General features: G+C 49.8%; 1 protein-coding gene and 1 pseudogene across 4 annotated transcripts in view; both read right to left on the reverse strand.

Annotated features, from left to right (window-relative positions):
• Positions 1 to 562: 562 nt before the first annotated feature.
• The window catches only part of Slc25a37 (solute carrier family 25 member 37), a 40,065-nt gene continuing 20,872 nt past the window's right edge, over positions 563 to 19,755 (reverse strand). Inside the window, exons 1-4 of one of the 4 annotated variants that reach the window (XM_076545269.1) lie at positions 8,017 to 12,131; positions 6,362 to 6,590; positions 4,566 to 4,622; positions 563 to 1,840 (exon numbers count right to left, since the gene is read on the reverse strand). In XM_076545269.1, coding sequence (XP_076401384.1) covers positions 1,320 to 1,840; positions 4,566 to 4,622; positions 6,362 to 6,584 — 801 coding nt within the window. In that variant the 5' untranslated portion in view covers positions 6,585 to 6,590; positions 8,017 to 12,131 and the 3' untranslated portion in view covers positions 563 to 1,319. Of the gene's footprint in view, positions 1,841 to 4,565; positions 4,623 to 5,828; positions 6,591 to 8,016; positions 12,132 to 19,755 lie in introns of those variants that run through there. The other 3 variants (XM_016004948.3, XM_006986364.4, XM_016004950.3) reach the window with 3 other exon arrangements.
• LOC143267417 (small ribosomal subunit protein uS12 pseudogene) lies at positions 16,424 to 19,139 on the reverse strand (annotated as a pseudogene).

Genomic DNA, 19,755 nt, shown 5'->3' on the forward strand with positions numbered 1-19,755 from the left:
TGCTGGGCAGCTTTGGAGAGGCAGAGAGGGTCCTAGCAGGCGTCAACAGTGCAGTCTGGGCTGGAGGGCAGCAAGAGGTTGTGACAATCAAGACACAGGGCTGAACAGGGCTGGGGACAGATGAACGCCAGAAATACTCTAACTGTGGTTTTCAAAAATCCCTAGACTGCAGGGGAAATGGGTTAAGAGGTGACTAATAAAAACACATACCGACCAAGTTAGCTGAAGTGCCTGAGAACGAGGTCGGCTGCAGAAATTAGTCGAGACAAAGGCGGGATTGTCTCACTGATTTGCTAGGCAAATGATGGCCTATCCAGTGCGTAAGTGCTGATAAGCGGGGGGGCACACATTCACATCACTCTCAGGGAAGGCTAAGGCCAGCCATTCTTATTCGACCGGGGCCACTACCCTACAGTGTGGACAACCCGGATGCTTAGGGCCCTGTGCGTGGGTCCACAGGCGGAGGGAGATGCTCCAGGGCCGTAGCTTGCTTTGGTCCTGGAAGCTTTAGGAAAGACAGAAAGGCACACGTGGGTGACTTTTTTTGTTTAAAAAAAAAAAAAAAAAAAAAAAAAGCTCCAAGTGGTCATTATTTTGACTTGATCTGTTTTCAACGTACCTTTTTCCCCCATGAAAAGAGAAATTCGAAATATAAAGTTCGTATTTATTATCTTACATTCAAGTTAAACTCCTATGGGAGGGGCGCTACACACAATGTCAGGCCACATAGAGCCATTTATTACTTTGGTGCCTGTTTTTCCCGTTTTGTTTTGTTTTACTTCTCATGGAGGAAGGATTCAACCCTCTTATTTAAAGAAAAAAAAAAAAAAAAAACAGGTACATCATCCCAACTCTAACACTATGTATGGACACACACAAGCACACACAATTTCAAAAATCTCTATGTAGAAAAATAAAGGATAAACATTATCCACCTATTTTAGACTGGGTAATGGTACTTTTATGTACGTAAACTCTTTCTTTACTTTGTCACTGTTCTCCTCGGCGGTGAGACCTAGAGATCTCGGGAGGAGAAGGCCACAGTGATGCAGGAAAGCTACATTCCTCTCAGGGAGGAGGAGAAAAAAGCAACTTCTCTCGCTCTCCTTCCCAAGTTTTTTTCCCACCTACCCCCCCCCCACCTGGGATGTCCCCCACAGACAGCCTTCTGAGCCGGGGAGGCTGGTCTTCCCTTTCTAGGGCGCCAGGGTATGAAGGGCCCGGCGCGAGCACCCTGGTCAGGACAGGGCCTGGGTGTGAGGACAAGGGGCTGAGGCAGGAACAAAAGATGCTGGAACCACTTCCCACTGCCCGTGCCTTTAGTACAGAGTTCGATTCTCCAGCTGCCGCTTCGTAAGGAAATACTTGAAGAACTCATAGACGGACCAGGAGATGGCGGTCGAAGGCATCTGGTAGATGACCCGAGCATAGATACCCTTGAAGTAGCCGGCAAGGCCGTTGAGCTGGTATACCATCCTGAAGGCGTTGGCCATGCCCGACAACCGGCCACTGACGTTGGCCAGGGAGAGCGCCATGTTCTCCTGCGTGTTGAGCAGGGTCTTGCAGACGTCCAGCGGGGTGGTCGCAGCTGCGGCCAGCGCGCCGGCCAGGCCTCCTGAGATGATGTGAGACTGTGGGTTGTAGTTTCGGAGGGGGTTGACCTGCTCCTGCAGAAACTCGTAGGTGATGAAGTGGATGGACTGGAAGGGTATGTTCATGGTCAGCTGTGTGGTATAACTCCTGTAGAAGGCCCCCAACCCCTCGGTCCGCCACACCGTCCGGATACAACTGAGGGCCGACTGGTGCTGTGAGTTGTACATCTGTAAGCGCTGTTTCACCACTGTGTCCGGGTGGGGATGAGCAATCGGCAGGCAGGCGGTTGGTTTGGCCCCCATCCCAGAGGGGAGTGAAATGGGAAGCCAACCAATAAAGAGAAACAAGCATGTTAGAACACACATCGGTGACAGGTACCAAGACAGCACACACACACACACACACACACACACACACACACACAGCCAGGAAGCCTTGGAGGGCCAGCTCCAGGCAGCCCGCCTCAACTCTGCTTCATTTCTATCTCCAGGACCCTGTGCCAGGAAAGTGGGTAATTCTAAAGAATATCCTGTCTGAAGCTTGAAGGAGAGGTCACCCCAAATCAGGCATTCACTTCAGCCTAGATTAGATGACCTGACCCCCAAGGTATTAGCCCTCTACACCCTCCCCACAAAATATCTCCCTCTCCCTGAGCTATCCTTGTCCCATCTATTAAGAGTATGCCTGAGCTGGGCAGTGGTGGCACATGCCTTTAATCCCAGCACTTGGGAGGCAGAGCCAGGCTGATCTCTGTGAGTTCGAGGCCAGCCTGGTCTACAGAGTGAGTTCCAGGACAGGCTCCAAAGCTACACAGAGAAACCCTGTCTCAAAATCCAAAAAAAAAAAAAAGAGTATGCATGAGCTGACAGCATGGTGGCATGTGCCTTTAATCCCAGCTTACAAGGCACAAACAGGTGGATCTGTATGAGCTCAAGGCCAGCCTGGTCTACACAGGCAGTTCCAGGCCAGCTAAGACTACATAGTGAGATCTTGTCTCAAAACAAAACCACTAACCTACAAGAGTATCCCTGACTTCCCTAATTTTAATCTGTATCACCAGATTAAACACCAGACAACACCAGAATTACATCTGTCAAAGTCTGAATGACATCCCCTAGCACAGACCCCGGCTTTAAGACAAAAATAAACAAATGGCTCATGGGACCAGAGAACATGAAGTGTGTTACGGAGAATCCTATGGCGCCTACACACTGCCAAGAGCATCCACATGAGAGGCTCCATCTGTAAAGAGGGACCGAGTCACGAGTAAAGCCAAGTGGAGAGCCTCATTTAATTGTTAAAATAAAAAGGGGTGGGTGGTGGCTAGAGAGAAAGTTCAAGTTAAGAGCACTGGCTGCTCTTCCAGAGAACTCAGATTTGATTCCTAGCACCCACAAAAGGCTCGCAACGGTCTGTAACTCCAGTTCCAGGGGATCCCGTACACTCTTCTGGCTTCTGTGGGTACCAGGTGCACATAAATACACGCCAACAAGACACTCATACACATAAAAAAAATTTCTTAATTATGAACATCCAGGTGTGATAGCATTTACTTAACATCCCAGAAATCTGGAGGCTGGGGCAGGGGGATAGAGATCCAAGACTAGCCTGGGTTATACAACAAGGCCTTGTCTCCAAAGCAAACAAACAAAAATACTGTTGAAATAAGCCCTCTGCTTAGTTAACATTGATCATGTGACTGTCGTCATCAGGTCCCTGTATGGACAGCTTTTTTTTTTTTTTTAAAAGAAAGTATCCCCCCCCCAAAAAAAAAGGAGCCGGGCAGTGGTGGCACACGCCTTTAATCCCAGCACTTGGGAGGCAGAGGCAGGCAGATCTCTGTGAGTTCGAGGCCAACCTGGGCTACCAAGAGAGTTCCAGGAAAGGCACAAAGCTACACAGAGAAACCCTGTCTCGAAAAACCAAAAAAAAAAAAAAGAAAAAAGAAAAAAGAAAAAAGAAAGTATCCCAAGATATATACAGATAGTCAGTCCCTCAATACTGTGACTCTGTATCCACAGATTTAAGTAACTGTACATCAAAATAACCAGGAAAGAAAATGATCTGTCGCAAACAGATGCAGACCTTTCTCTTGGCATTATTCCCTAGGGGATATCATACAGCATCTACTTACACAGTACTGAAACCGAGGAGTAAGCCAGAGATGATTTAAGCGTGCATAAGGACACCAAGTGGGTTTATAAATACTGCCCTATTTTTTAAGAGGACCTCTAAAATAAAGAGTAAGAAAAAGCCCTCCCTCAAAATGGCCACATGTCAATTTTAGAAGTACATAGGGTTAATAACTCAATATATTCACCTTCTCTTGAAATTTTCCATAGTCATTACAAATGAAGGGGGGGCGGGGAAAGGCTGGGTATGGAGATGCACACATCCCAATAATCCCAGTGCTCAAGAGGCCGAGGCAGGAAGGTTTGGAATTTGGGCTAGCCTGGGTCTCAGAGAGAGTTCCAGGGCACCCTGGGTTGTATGGTGAGATTCTATATTAAGGAGGGGAGAGTGGTGGGGGATGATGCCACCCACAATGGATGAGATGGGAACAGTGCCCTCTAAATTTGTGAGTGGAAAAACTGAACAGTGTCGGATGTGTATGTATGCCTGTGGTGTGCACCCTTGAACACACAGATTGTTGTCCAGCAGTGAAAACCGTGCAAAGCAATCCCCAAGTCTTCTGCCCCAGTGGGTCTGGGGCGGAGCCTGGAGAGAGCAGTTTTTAACTCCTCCTAGGGTGCTGCTGTAAGCAGGCAGACAGCTATGCCTAGCTGTTTCCACAGCAGAAAGCTCCGTTCTCCGGGGCTCCCTGGCTTTCTTGAGGCCTCCCGGTCATGTATAAAGAACGCGGGCGTCCGGCAGGCTCTGATGAATCCGGCCCTTGCCCGCCTCCTGCCCCCAGCTCCTCTGGCCTCTCCACCTATCCCCCACGGTCCCTCCCTAGAGCCGTGGGACATTACCTTCTGCTGGATTCATTACTGCATCGTGGAGTAGGGTGGCCATACTCCCAGCTATCCCTGCAAAACAAACTCCAGAAAATCAACCGCTGACTCCTGGTGTTCCGGAAAGTTCCTCGAACCTACAAGTCAGACGAACTCTGGATTTAGCTTTCTAAGGCTCAGAACTGACTAGCGGGTCGGCCCAGATGAGCAAATTTAAAAACCCCAAAGCGGTGGTAGAAATGCTGAATAGCAATACGGAGCAGTGCTGTTGACCAGAGAGCATTGTTATACACATCTCAGAGACCTTTTTTTTTTTCCTTGTAAGCCAACCGTGGGAAATGTTAGAGCCCTGAAACCACACTCTAGGCGTTTCCCACTGCCTAGATTTTAGCTCTCTTGTCTTGAGCCCTTGGGTACAGAGTGCTCACTCTCTGTGCCCTTCAGTTGAGGCTACTGAAGGGGATAACATCACACATGTGGCTGGCTGCCTTAAGAGTGTCTCAGCCTCTCAGGTCTGGCCTTGTGAATGAACTTCATCGGAGGTCTCCTCCGGGCTGGCTTTGAAAGCCCGAATCGGCCCTAGAATTTCTGCTTCTGGCTTCCTCCTGCCTGCCACCCTTCCCTGTCTGCCTGCTAACGACATGACTGGTGGGAGGAATGAGGGACAGACTATAAGTCACCTCTCGGCCCCTGCCTACTGCACACACAGACACAAAGGCAATTATCCCCAGAGAGGTGACAGCGACCACAGAGTTTAGCACAATGCTGCAGGGATAGTACTGGGCAGACTGTCTCCTTCAAGGGGCCGAAAAGTTATGTAGGGCCTGTTGTCACTGCCTCGGAGATGCATGGGGGCGTGGCTCTTGGTGACTGGGGCAATAAAGGCAAAGACCGGTCACCAGCACAAAAGCCAAAGGATGTCAGCCGAGCGGCCAAGCATGCTTGTCTCTAAGGGTGGCTGATGGAAAGGATGCTATTTTGTTCTGGGCAGAACAAAAAAAGCCAACCGGAGCTTTACCGCTGATCTCTGTTGCCTCAAAACGGATTCTGTCAAAATAAACAAATCTTACGTGGCTCTGCTATCCAGTAGTCCTGTCCCCTCCACTGAGAAGCCCACTGAAGTCCCACCTATGCTACCATCCGGCCTGGCTCATTGGCTCCTGCTTTATACACCAGTTGCCCACAAATGCCCAATTCCCATCCACCCGCCCTGCCCTCCCAAGATCAACCACAGGGAACTAGGTCGGCCCTGGCTTGCAGAAAGATGCGACTCAGACACACGGAGGAGGCTGGGGAGGGAGGCTCAAAAGCCCGAATCTCCTGCAGCTTAAAGTGGGGGAGGCCTTCCGCAGTGGCCCGAGTCCTCTGTCAGCATAAAAACGTCTTGACCTTTCAAGGCTCAGTTAGATCCTGGTGCTGGAGAGACCTGTTGGACCAGTTTTTAAATAGTCTCAAGGAAGCTGTCCTTCTGAGTTTTGTTTTGCATCCAGCATTCAAAAGAATTTTTTTCCTATGACCGATCATTAATTGTGTTGAGTGGTTTTTGTAAGGAAAAAAAAAAAAAAAAGCCCACGCAACAATAAATACCAAAACACTTCTACCGTCAGCTTCCCCCAGAGGAAGAGGAGGGAATAAATGATGAATAAAACATGTGTACGAGTGTGTGTATGTGTGTACATTCACGTGACCCTAGAGTTCTCTGTTCCTGAGCAAGCTGATGAAGACGAAGGCTGCTGTGTCCTGGGGAGGAAGACCCAGGGAGCAAGTGCTGAAGAGAAGAACTTCCTAGCTCCAGACAAACGCTTTCAAAATACCATTAGCTAGGTGGCTGTTTCCTTGCTGGCTGAAAACGTCATTTAAAGTCCTTTTCATGTTTTCGTAGCAGGCAAAATACATGGCATGAGCGGGCCCTGCACCCATCATCATCACGTTCAGGCCCCTCAGGGGCCTCCAGAAGCCTTCTGTTTGTATGATCTTCTTGAAGGCACCATAGATGCTTGGATACTGGGCTTTGGGATCTGGATTCAAACTCTGCATCCGTGTCTGCGGGAGACAGAAAATATGTATGAATCAGGGAGTTAGTTAATAGGCATGAAAGGGGGGAAAAGACAACCCAGAAAATAGAAGGAAAAAAGTCAGTTCTCATCACTTTTTGGTGAGAAAAAAAAATACAAAAAGTGCTCCGTCCCCCATAACTCTCCACAGCCTTGCATTTGAAAAGCCTTCATAGCTTACAGAAAAGACAAGCAAAGAAGGGGGAGGGGTGTATGAAGCTTTGAAAACTCTTCATGAGCTTGGACTCTGGCTCCCCAGTCTCTGTGGGAGGTTGACCCTAGAGTCTTTAAGAATACCAAAATTCAGCCGGGCGGTGGTGGCGCACGCCTTTAATCCCAGCACTCGGGAGGCAGAGCCAGGCGGATCTCTGTGAGTTCAAGGCCAGCCTGGGCTACCAAGTGAGTTCCAGGAAAGGCGCAAAGCTACACAGAGAAACCCTGTCTCGAAAAACCATAAAAAAAAAACACAAAAAAAAAAAACACAAAAAAAACACCAAAATTCATGAACATTTAAACTTGTATAAAATGCTATGTACCTGTCCCAGATGATATATAATGTAATAACAGTGCTATATAAAGGCCATGGGATGTAGCTCCAGTTGGTAGAATGTTTGCCTATCATATACAAAGCTTTGGATTTGAGCCCCAGCACCATATACATAAACCATGCATGGTGGGCATGACTGCAATCTTAGCACTCAGGATATAGGAGAAGAATCAGGAGTTCAAGGTCATACTCATCTATAGCAAGTCCAAGGCCAGCCTAGGCTACACGAGACCCTGTTTCCACAAAACCAACCAAACAACCAACAATAAAAAACCAACTTAACGGGGCTGGAGAGATGGCTCAGCGGTTAAGAGCAGTGGCTGCTATTCCAGAGGACCGGGGTTCAATTGCCAGCACCAATATGGCAGCTCGTAACTGTCTGTAACTCCAGTTCCAGGGGACCTGATGCCCTCACACTGACATATATGCAGGCCAAATACCAATACACATAAAATAAATAATAAAAAATTTAAAAAACAACAACTAACAATTAAAAGCTGCTGCCACCACCAAAAGAAATGCTATAGGACGTTACTAGGGATGCACCGTTGAGGTACTAAAGACAAGATCTAACAGTCTGTACTTGTAAAATACAGGTGCACACTTTTCTGAATTAGGATACACAGCTGGCTACAGCTGCTAGTCTGGAGAAAGCCAACTGAGTTATCAGCACCCTTCTGGTCTACTCTGATTCCCAAGTCTTGTGCACCCTTCTACAGCTGAACCTCTGTGCCCTGACAGTTGTTCCTTAGGCCCTACGAGGAAATCTCCCCCGATCCTCTGGGCCTCACCCATATCATCAACTCTAAGTATCTTTTACACTATGTTTTTGTGAAGTAACACTCAGTGAGTTAGGCCTCCCTCTTACCACTTCCTATGCACGGGATGGTCTTCGTGAGGAGAGGCCATGGCTTCCCCGGCTCTGTTGGCCTCCAACACTCCCACAGGTATGAAAGACACTTGAGGAGGTGGGGGTTAACTCCATCATTTCAACCTCGCTAGGCTGAGATACCCAAATACCTGATCAAACATCGGTGTACTCTAGATGATCCTCTGATGTTTGTTTTGTTTTGTTTTGTTTAGATAAGGTTAACAATTAAAGTCAGTTGTCCCTGACTAAAGCAGGTCACTTGTGTGATGTTGGTAGCTGTCCAGCCTGCTGGCCTGCCCTACAGGCTAGGAATGTGCAGCCCCAATGGTGATGCCAGCCAGTTCCTTAAAACAAATCTCTCAGCTTCATTCTCTCTCTACAGAGAGAGACAGAGATCTGCGCACACATCCTTCTTGGCCTTTTTCTCTGGACAGTCCTGCTTATAACATCAGTAGGAGACACTTGAAACACTTGCCAAAATGGTGGGCACATGTTCCTTCTTCTCTCCCTCCTCCACACACCCCCACCCCAGCCTAGAGGAGGGGGGTTTCCAACCTTTGGAGGCAGTATCCTTTAATTCCCAAGCAGAACCATATAACACATCGAATGTATGAATTGGAAATGAGACAACGAGTTCCACGGTGGTACCTTCCTTCTCCTCTTCAAAAACAGCACCACCTCCCATTCACCCCCCCACCCCCAGATAAACACTGTAAAAACCAACAGCCTAAATTAGGCACCAGTTTCAGATTTCAGAACTTTCTGGCCCTTAAAATTGCAAAGAACACGGGACACATTTTTGCCAACCAAGATCCACCACCAACAAAATCACCAGTTACCACCTGCCCTCTGCAGCAATGACCATTGCCTCGAAAACATAAGTGCATTTTTAATGCTTAATAGAAAGACAAAAGAAAAGAAAGTGTGTGTGGGGGGGAGGCCTAGTGGTACAGGTCTGCAATCCCAGCTACTAGGGGCCTAAGAAATGAAGGTCCAAAGTTCAAGGCCACCCAGTAGTATCCAGTGAGTTCAAGGACAGCTGGGCTGCTAGTGAGACCCTGTCTAGAAATGAAAACGAGAAAGAAGTTGCGTATGTAGACCAGAGGCAGAAGACCTGCCTGCAGGCGCTAGATTTGGTCCTTGGCACCACAGAAAAAATAAGCAGGAAACTGTCTCGCCGTGTTCCTGATAAAACGCCAAGGTAAAAGCAGCCTTATTAGAGATTTTCCCTTTCCTCCCATGGGCTGAGGGAGACAGAAATGTCTCTGGCCCACCCGGAGGAAACCACAGCCTCTGGATACCCCTGAGTTGTGGACAGCTCAGAGTCCCTACCTCTTTGTGTTTTCTATGTTGATTTCTGGTTGAATCGGAGGGTCCATTGTAAGCAAACAAAACCAAGGGGGAAGACTTCCACAAGCCAAGTATGACAATCAAAGGGACAGCTGAATCATGGCAACCACTGTTTAGCTGCTGGGCAGCAACCTAGAGATGTTTGGGTACGTACAGTGTTCGTGCAGGCCACAAGAGGCTACCATCCCTGGGAGCTGAAGAAGCTCTCCGGCACTAACTTGTAGAAGGTTTGAAATCACTCAAAGTGTCGAGCAAAGGAGGTCTTGACTTTCACCAGGCTGTGTGTGTGTGTCTCCTGTGGCTGTCGGTGACAAAAAGCCAAAAATTTCAGGAGGACAGATGGTGCAATCAATGCACTGTTTGTGGCCCTGGGCCTTGGCAGCATAGGACTGGGGTGGATTCAGATCCTGTGGCTCTCGGTGCAACCCTGGTCAGTCAGTTCATCTCCCTAAGCATGAGTTCATCCCCTGGGAGAGTGACAGGGCAATGAAACAGTATCATGTCTATTTCATCTGCAGTTAGTGATTAAGGAGTCACCAAATTGGTGGGGGGGGGGTGAGAAGGGGACTAAAGTGGATCCAGGATATAGTCTCCTAGAGATCTGAGACTCCACCACCCCTAGCTTGGGTTCCAGCTCACATTCACTGCAGGGACTCAGGCTTGGTAGATGTACTAATCCTGTGTACCCAATAAATACTTGCTGCATGGATAGATACATGGATTGATGACTTTAGAATGCCAAGTGGGGTGAAAAGAGTCTGCACCGCCTGGCCCACCTCCCCTGAGCAAGAGCCATGCTCTCGGGGACTAAGCCTGCCCTTCATCACCCCACCATCTATCTATTCCTAATTGATGTCAAGGCTACAATCCACTGTGTTCCTCAGGCTGTGTTGTGTGCCCTGCTGAACAAGCCTGCCCCTGAAGACTAACCTGGGCTTATGGAGAAGGGTGAGTCTGGCCAGGCTTTGTCCAGGGCAGAGGCCCCAAAGCCTCCGAAACTATCTGCTGTCTTGTGCCTCTTCACAGAGAAGAAAGTACTGGCCTACCCGGTGGGTTACCACCTCCTCCTGAGTCCCTGGCCTAGGGCAAAGCACTGCCAGGGTTTTTAGGACTTCCTTGGATCCAAGCAGGCAGAAACCCAGAGCCTAGGGCAAGAGGGGGCAACAGGTGAGAAAACAGAGCCATCAGGAGAGGTAGCTGTTGCAAGTCCTCATTCCAGACCAGATGCTGGCTCTGGCAGGCCCAAGTGGGTTCTGATTTATCATGCTCTCTCTCTGCTCCCCGGCATGTTTGATTTGAAAATCAAAGTGGGGGGGGGGGATGAAGCAGAGGCTGAGTCACCTGGGAGACACTGAGGCAAGATCTATAGGTACCACCACCTCAACACATAGGAATTCAAAACGTTTTTATTTCCTAAATTCCTCTGCCGATTCTAATCACTGCAGGGTAGGAAGTCTCATTAAAGGACTCTTGAGGCCCTGCCCAGCCCCTGGTACTTTCTATTAACATCCTTGGCAGTACAGGATTCACCGATAGTCCTATGGGGAAGGGGGTATTGAGGGAAGGCGGTGGGCACACAGCCAGGCAGGGTGGGTAATGGTGAGGTCCACAGTTGTAGGCTTCAGAACCAACCTGAGGTAGCTTACCCTGGGGCATGTGGCTGTTCTCAGCTGTAATAATCCCCAAGAGAGCTCCTGGGGGAACACTGGGCTGACTGTCAGTCAACCACCATACCTCCTCCACCCCTTTTATACATCCAAGATTATCCCGCAGGCCTTTCCTTTACACACGTGTCCCCCTGTCAGCTCATTGGACACAGCATCAACACTAGTGCTTCCCAGGGAAGTCTGGGATTGACTCTGCATTCCCAACCCCCTTGTCTGATAAAAACATGGCGGCTACGCCAAACACTATTGAACCAAAGTGCGCCCAACATCCTAAGAAAGAGACAACGTCAACTGGGCATCTCTGCGCTTTGGCGGGTGTTTCTGTCCTCAGGGAATGCTCGGTGATACTCACCTGGAGTACAGCAGGTGGCTGTGTGCATGGAGCGGGGCCCAGGTAGGCCCTCCCCAAAGAGCAACCACCCAGGGCCAGACTCTGGAAGTGGAAAGAAAAAAAGACAATGGGGAGAAGAAAAAGACAAAAAAAAAAAAAGAACAAGAAAGCATGTGGCAGGAAGGGGAGAGAACAACCACTGAGGCGTCCAGAGGTGACAGGAGAGCCTCCACGGCTTCAGAGGAAAGGCTGGAGTCGGGTGGGTAAGGAGTGAGGCCGGAGGATGCAGGGAATAGAGGGAAGGTCATCAGTTTAACCTCTGGCTTTTACATTTCCAGTAACTCTGGTGTCTATAAACGAGAGAGCTGAGACTCTCTATCTCACCCGCCAGAAAAGGAGAAAAAGTGAGTGAATGCACCTCGAGAGAATGAAGGGTTAGCAAAAATGTGGCTACCCACTCCACGGAGCACTACACTGATAAGGGGGACCTACCTACCATAGTCAGATCCACACAGGTAAAGCAGGGGGCGGGGGTGGGGGTGGGGGCCAGAGGCTGAGGGTAGTGGATGATGGAGATCTGTCTAATGGGCACAGGAGTTTGACTCTGCAGCAGGAAAAAAAATCTGTAGATTGACAGTGGTGATGACTACCCGACAACATGACTCTACGTGATGATGCTGAGCGATGTTAAGAACGGCAAAATGTATTAAAGATGTGTGTCTGTGTGTGTGTGCATGTGTGGGTGTGTATGTGTGGGTGGGTGAGTCTGAAATGTACAGAGGCCACAAAAGGGTATCAGGAATTGTCATCTATTGCTCCCAGCCTACTCCTCTGAGACAGGGTCTCCTCCTGAACCCAGGACATCGAGCCCCAGTCATCTCCAACTCCCTGGGAGCTGGGGTCCCAGACACGTACAGGATGACTGTCTTGTTAGGTGGATGCTGGGATCCCAATTCTAGACGACAGGATTGCAAGGCCAGTACTCTTAACAACTGAGCCATCTCTCAGCTTCTAGCCTCAGCTTGAAAATGGCTAAGACAGAAATATATATACATATGTATACATAATATATATATGTATAAAACCACAACTTTTAAAATAAAAAGACATGAGAAGAATGAAGGAAAAGAACAAATGAGGTCACATGAAGATGCAGAAAACACACACACACACACACACACACACACACACCATAGAAAAGATTTGCCTGTCTGGGTTTCGTCATCACTTGTCATTTATTTATGTGTAGTGTGTATTTGTATGTATGTGAGCAAACATGTGCCGCGGTGCACATGTGATGGTAAGAGGCAAACCTTTAAGGATTCTCTCCTGGTACCAAGTGGGCAATGGGGCTCAAACTGATGCCTCTAGGCTCCCCAGCAAGCGGCTTTCTCCAGCAAGTCTCAGGGGCCCCTCGGGATTTCAGCTCCTGCGTTAGACCTAACTGCCTTTCCTACCTCTTAGTAATGCATCACACACATCAGCACGTGGGAGGCTCCGGGAAGCCCTTCAGGAAAGAAACCCGTTCGGCTAGTTTTAACCAGGCACTTCCTAAACACGTGTCTTTGGCAGCACACGCGGGCTTTTTTTTTTTTTCATTGAATAAGCAGTTACACTTGGCCAAGCACACTTACAAAAACACAGCTGCGGCCAACAGGCGGACCTCTGAGGCAGAAAAGACATGGAGTCTGCGTGTGTCAGAGAACCCTGGGGCGGCCCCTATGGAGGAAGGACGGAGGGCAGGGTGGTCAGCAGGGAGCGGTCTGGAGACAGCAGGTGCACCCTCATCTGCTTCGGAGCTTTCTCCAACTCTCTTCGCACTACCGCCTTTCACTCTCAAGGGGGCAGCAAAGAGCAACGTGCTCTGGGGCTCTGGCCCAGCTCTGTCACTCACGAGTGTGGCGTTCAGGGCCCCTGGGGAACCAGGCACTTACTTGAGTTCTAAGAGGGATTTCAGGCACTGGCACATGCATGGACCAGGCTCCTTCTATTAAGCTTCCAGAGAGATTAGGAGAGGGGTCATCTCTTTCTCAAGCCCTCCCCCAGGACAAGGCAGGTAGCCTGTTCTCTTACCCGGGGGAGGCGGGGAGAGGGGAGGCGGGAGAGTGGAAAATGTGTGTGCTGTCCCAGGTGAGCTCGTGGATCATATAACCCGAGGCAACAAGCCCGTGGAGCTCAGCCCTGTCTGTAGACAGAAAACTAGGACCCCAGAAGCACCTTCCCCATCACCTGATCGGTGGGGAGTACGGAACCTGGGTCCAGCTCCAAAGAACAACAACAAAAAAAAAAAAACCGGGAGGCCTGAGATCTTCCAAAAGCACCAGCTCAGGACGCTGGCCCAGCCCGGGCATCAGTGCCATCACCAAACCACTGACTCTGCCCAAGAGAGAGAGGCTGGCGACGTTCAACCTCCCATCTCACATTTCTCAAAAGAGGGTGGAGGGCGGACCTTCCTGGGTTCAGAGTACCATGTGGCACTTCCAGGATCAGAAGATAAGGTGAAAGCCAAGAACAATGGGGATACAGCCAGGGACGGGGCTCCCAGGCTCTGGTGTGAATATACATACACACAACTTCTCTAGGGACCAAAGTGCGCACACACACACACACACACACACACACACACACACACAGAGGCACACATGCACGTGCTCAGTTAATGTGCTGTGCTGTGTTCGTTCCACACTGGGAGCTGCTCTGAAAACATGCAAGGCCAGCTTTCACCATCAGCCACTCACAGCACAGAGGATGGGCCTAGGAGCTCATTCCCAAGGTGAAACCTCCCCATGACTCACCCCGCTACAGATCACAGCCCAAGGCCGGCAGGCAGAGGCTCCTCTGGCCACGGGTCCCGGGGGAGCATGTCTTATTGGAGTAAAGCTACAGACTCACCTAGGCCTTGGAGAACCATGTCCCTTCTTCCAGGATCCTTGGAGGAACATACTACAGATGTAGAATCCCAAGCGCAAGGAACAGCATGTGCGGTAAGGCATTCAACTCAAGTTACACATGCCTCAAATCACCAATGACCCGAACACACCAACACACTAACCCACCAATACCATAAACTAATCCGCCAAAACCCCTAACAGACCACCCCCAACACATCAACACCACTAAAACACAAGGACCTATACCACACCAGTAACTCTACACCACCAGCACCCCTAACTCACCAGCACCCTAATACATGAGCATCCCTAACTCACCAGTACCCCTAACTCACCAGTATCCCTAACTTACCAATACCCCTAACTCACCAGCAACCCTGACTCACCAGCATCCCTGACTCACCAGCATCCCTAACTCACCAGCATCCCTAACTCACCAGCATCCCTAACTCACCAGCATCCCTAACTCACCAACATCCCTAAATCACCAGCACCCCTGGCTCACCAGCACCCCTAACTCACCAGCATCCCTGACTCACCAGCATCCCTGACTCACCAGCATCCCTAACTCATCAACACCCCTAACTCACCAGCATCCCTAACTCACCAGCATCCCTAACTCACCAGCATCCCTAACTCACGAGCAACGCTAAATTAGAGCCTACACCCTATCCATGCTGTCTTACAGAAAACAGACTCACAATGGTCACATCCTGGTCCTTTGCAGTCCTGTACAAGAAACCACCAGCTAGCACCATTCTCACACCCACTAACCAAGAACGGAGCAGTGTGCTGAGTCCTGAAAGGGAAATCATGACACTCATGATGTTCTGCACACACCCAAGTTTACCCATAAGCTCTGAACTCCAACTCGTGCTTTGCTTTTTTTTTTCCAAGTTAATTTCTTAAATTAGTATACAAAGTAGAGAATTTTATTACCCACTTTCACACGAGTCAATACACTTTGTTCTAATTCATCCCCTGTGAATTGAGTTTATACCATCCAACTTAGAAACCACACATACACAGAACGTACTTTCCTATTCAGATCTACAAAAATAAAGACATGCATGTGTGTCTATTTAATCAGGAGGAAAACTGTCCTTTGATGTTGAGAGAGCAGCAAGAGAAAACGATTACCCCACAGGTGGTCACTACGGTCTTCTCAAACGGTGAAGAATAAGGTAACTAACTACACGGCACACAGAGGGGGCATTCCAGAACATGGATTCCGAACAGAGACCTCTCGCGCTTGCTGAAATGCCCCTGCTGAGAACGTCTAATTGGGAGCAAGCAGAAAGGCCGGTCCACCTGCAATACCAGCTGGGGCGGAGTTAGATACAGTGAGGAGAGCAGGGTCCGGTGGAGGCTGATACCACACCAAAGTCCCTGGATTTCTTCAGGGGGCCCCAGTGTCAGGAGGCAGCCGAGAGAAAGTGTGTTCATACACAAACCACAAAGGTTCTCGGCTCTCTTCACTCACAACCCCCAGGGATCCCCTATTCTCAGAAGCGTTATGTTCGCTGTTCCACAGTCCTGCCTTCCTAGGTACCTATGACCATGAAGGACCCTCACACCTGCCACTCTCCCTGTAGGAACAATGCTGAAACCTGCAGGGCCCAAGAGGGTGCGCTGGAGGCGTTACTGCTGCTGGTTTTGTTGGCTGTGCTGGGCATCAAATCTTGTGTGTGCTAGGCAAACACTCTACTGACTAAACCAGGCCCCAGCCAAGACACTTGCTGTTTCTGGAGACAGACTGCATCATGTGTTGAATGGAATGCCACCTTGGTGAGAACAACCAAGTTCCTCAGGCTGTGCAAAGGAAGACAGATCGAAGCCTGCCTCTCCTCCCGTGGCCACACAGGGGTGCACCAGGGTGCCGACTCACACCTCCAAGGTGGCCATAAAGGCCCCACTCAAGCTTCCGTTAGGGAAAGGGACAGGGCATCAAGCTGTCGGAACAGAACTGTCACAGCAGCTCTTTCTATACTATTTAGTTTTCTAGACTATGCTACTCTGAGGAAAATGTAAGGCAAGCCCACTCACGGAGGGTATGGGAACAATGAGCCAGCTACAGGAGGCGTATGGACATGTAGTGGGTATCTGGGGAAACAGGGCCATGTGGACATGCAGAGCTATCTGGAACTGGGGCTATCTGAATCGTGTAACTGGGGCATGATGTGCGGGGAATGTCCCTCAGGAAGGTACAGGGATAGGAGGAGCACCAACCAAGACCCAGAGAGATGGCTGCAACATTACACAGGCATCTGAAGATGGCTGTAAGAAAGGCAGGTTAGGACCGGACCATGGAGAGGAGGGCCAGAACTGAGCCAGTGAATCTGGAATTCGATCAGGTGACTTCCCTTACATGGCTATATGCCGCTTCCAAAGGTGATGGGACAGACAACAGGAAACGTCATTTAACTCAACAGATTGGCTCACTGTATCAGAAGGTCACACCTACATACAACAAACCCTCCCTCCAGGGTCCCCAGACACTGCGGCTGCTCTGTCCTAAGCTTCCACCCCTGTAACATTACACCACTCAGGTTTCCCCTCTACCTAGGGCAGCAGCTCACAGCATGCCTACGGCTCCGGATACGGTTCCCGTTCCTGACCCCAGGAGCTGGACTTGGGCTCTGCGCTTTCTCCAGAAGGAACTACAGCCAGCAGGGAGGGATAAAAGAATCCATGCCTGGCTCAAGTCCAGTCTACTCAGGACACTCTCAGAACATCCCACGTGTTCTGGGCACACCCCAAGGATTAGACGATCTCTACCCTTCCTTCAGGTGGGGCAAATTCCCAGGATACCAGATAGCAGGGCTGGGATCTCATGGGTGCAACAGTGACCTCACTGGGAGACAGGAGGGAAACCTGAGACACAGGTCACTCCTTCCCACTCAGAGCAGAGCCTCCGGCCCTGCTCCTGTCACGGGGAGACCCGTGCGACAGACTCTGAGCCCTTGTCTCCATTTTCTGAAGACACTTATAATAAAAACAAGAAAAGGAACGGCTAGCTAGCCTCATTTTATGAATGAGGAAACCAAGGCAGATGTGGCTCCAGGAATGTTCCAAACCACTCCAAATTCCTGCCTGTCCCCGGCATGCATTGCTTCTATGGTCAAGCTAAGTCACATGCAGCCATCTCCTTTGTGCCCAGTGTTGGGGGGTGGGGTGGGAGAGAGCAACACTGACTGCCAAAGTCACCCAAGTTCTCCCAAGTTCAAGTCCAGGCAGCCCTTAGTGGGCTCTGTCTATGCATGGCCTGCACCAGTGTCCTCGCAGGCCACGTTCTGAGTCACTTCCCCCAAAGACCTCACGGCCGATGTCTCCAACTGAACTAGAGAGAGTGCTGAATCAACATACCACCATATGGTCTCCTGAAAAAGAATTTGGGCCATACCCACCGAGGTCAGGGGCAGGAAGAGTATCTGGAGTGATGAAAACATGGGGCTGAATCAGGATCTGTCTCAGTCCATCTTCTCCTGCTATAACAGAACAGCAGTGGTGTTTGGGGGTCACAATGCTACTTACATACAGGCCTGGAAGTCCAAGCACATATCCCAGTATTTGGGGACTGTGGAAGGCAGAAGGGCAGACGCTTGCAACACAGTAAATCCAGCCAAACACACACTTATCAGACCCTCCCCCAACCCCCACGGAACCAACCTATTCCCGTACCGGGACATCAATCCATTCAGTGGGTCAGAGCACTTGTCTCAAGCCTCCCCCTTGAAGGACCTGCTTCCCAGCTCTGCTATAATAGCAATTCAATTTATTTTGTTTTTTTTTTTCAGAATATATAAAGTTATTACTGTGTTTCCATTGTCAAAATGTATGTTCTTGGTCTTGCCTCCTTGCCTTTGAACAGGGCCAAAAGAGACCGACTGGCTACTTAACAGCCTTAAAGACGATTCTAGGAATATCATCTACAGTGTGACCATGTGGACCAAATCCAGCAACCAAAACTTCATGGTTTTCCTCCATGAAGTTCAATCAGCCGTCACTGGGCACAGACGCTGTGATCTTCCTGCCATTCTTGATGAGAAGTACGTCTAAAAGGATTGTCCTTCAGTGCTGTGCCCAAGTGGGCTTTCTTACAGTTTATCATGCCACTTTGGATCCCACTGATGACTGCAGAATGTCCTGGCAGTCCGGAGACCGTGACACTTGCTCATCCTGCCGAAGGGCAGCAGTTCAATTTCAACATGGTTTTTAAACTGGATATTCAAAACGTACCAGTATTCAAAGGCTAACGCTTCCAAGAGACACCATTCGACTCCCTGCTAATAAAGTGAACTTCTGAAGCCTCCCACTGACTCAGCCAGTCTTGAGGAGTTGAATGGCTTGTAAACACTCCATTCACAAGTAAGGACAAGATGTCAAGACAAACTGGAGAAACAGCATGTTATTTTCACAAAGCATAGGTAAGCTTGGCATGCCACAGTGAAGAACAAATTTAACCCAGGAGTCCCCGTGCAAGCACCACAGAAGCCTATCAACCCATCCCGGGCAGGTTCCCCTGGGTGTAAGAAAGAACAAGAATCCAGGAAGATAAGTAAGACTGAGCTGAGGCTCTGTCGGCAATGGTTGTCTGGCATGGTGCGGCTACCTTGAAAGTTTTCATTTGACAAGTTCTGCACCCCCATGGGCCTCCTGCTTTGTTCTGCTACGAAGGAAAAGTAACATAGAGCTGGTCAGGGAACTCACCCTCTGCCAGTCGCTGGAAAACCCAGTCTCAGAGTCTGGTGGAAGCCTACTTCCACCATCCACACAAGGCATCTCAGAGACAAGACAGCCACTGCTCTCAAGGAAGTGCATTCTGTCTGGGGACTCTATACTAATAGACATCTCAGCGCCATGAAGATGGAATGGGATGGGATGGGATGGCATGGCATGGCATGGCATGGCATGGGATGGGATGGGATGGGATGGGATGGGATGGGATGGGATGGCATGGCATGGCATGGGATGGCATGGGATGGGATGGGATGGGATGGGATGGGATGGGATGGGATGGGATGGGATGGGATGGGATGGGATGGGATGGGATGGGATGGGATGCGATGTGATGCGATGTGACAGGATGGACAGAATCAGGAGAGACCTCACACCCGAGGAGGGTGGCATCGCTCTGGGGCACAGGGTACGAGGCTGGGGACAGTGGGACATGGAGAAGAGTTGGGAGTCAGGGCCAGCCCCAGCAACCTAGGCTCAGCCACCTGTCTCCAATGAGCCAATTAAATAAACAAGTACTTGTGAGAAGCAGAGAAAAGGGGATCTATTCATTGTGGCCACGTTGGGAAGAGAAACACAGAGATCCAGTAGTGGCCCCATTCCATCTTTAGGGTCCTGCCATGGGGTTCAGACTTAAGCAGAAGAAAGGGAATGTAGAGGTAAGCAGTTCTAGGCCAAGTGCCCATCACTGCCCCAGCTCAGGTCCCCTGCGAGGCGGTCTGACACACTGTCAGAACTGTTGAGATCTCCCAGGAGCCAA

The sequence above is a fragment of the Peromyscus maniculatus genome, chromosome 9 (genome assembly GCF_049852395.1).
Source record: "Peromyscus maniculatus bairdii isolate BWxNUB_F1_BW_parent chromosome 9, HU_Pman_BW_mat_3.1, whole genome shotgun sequence".
In the NCBI taxonomy this organism is placed as follows: domain Eukaryota; kingdom Metazoa; phylum Chordata; class Mammalia; order Rodentia; family Cricetidae; genus Peromyscus; species Peromyscus maniculatus.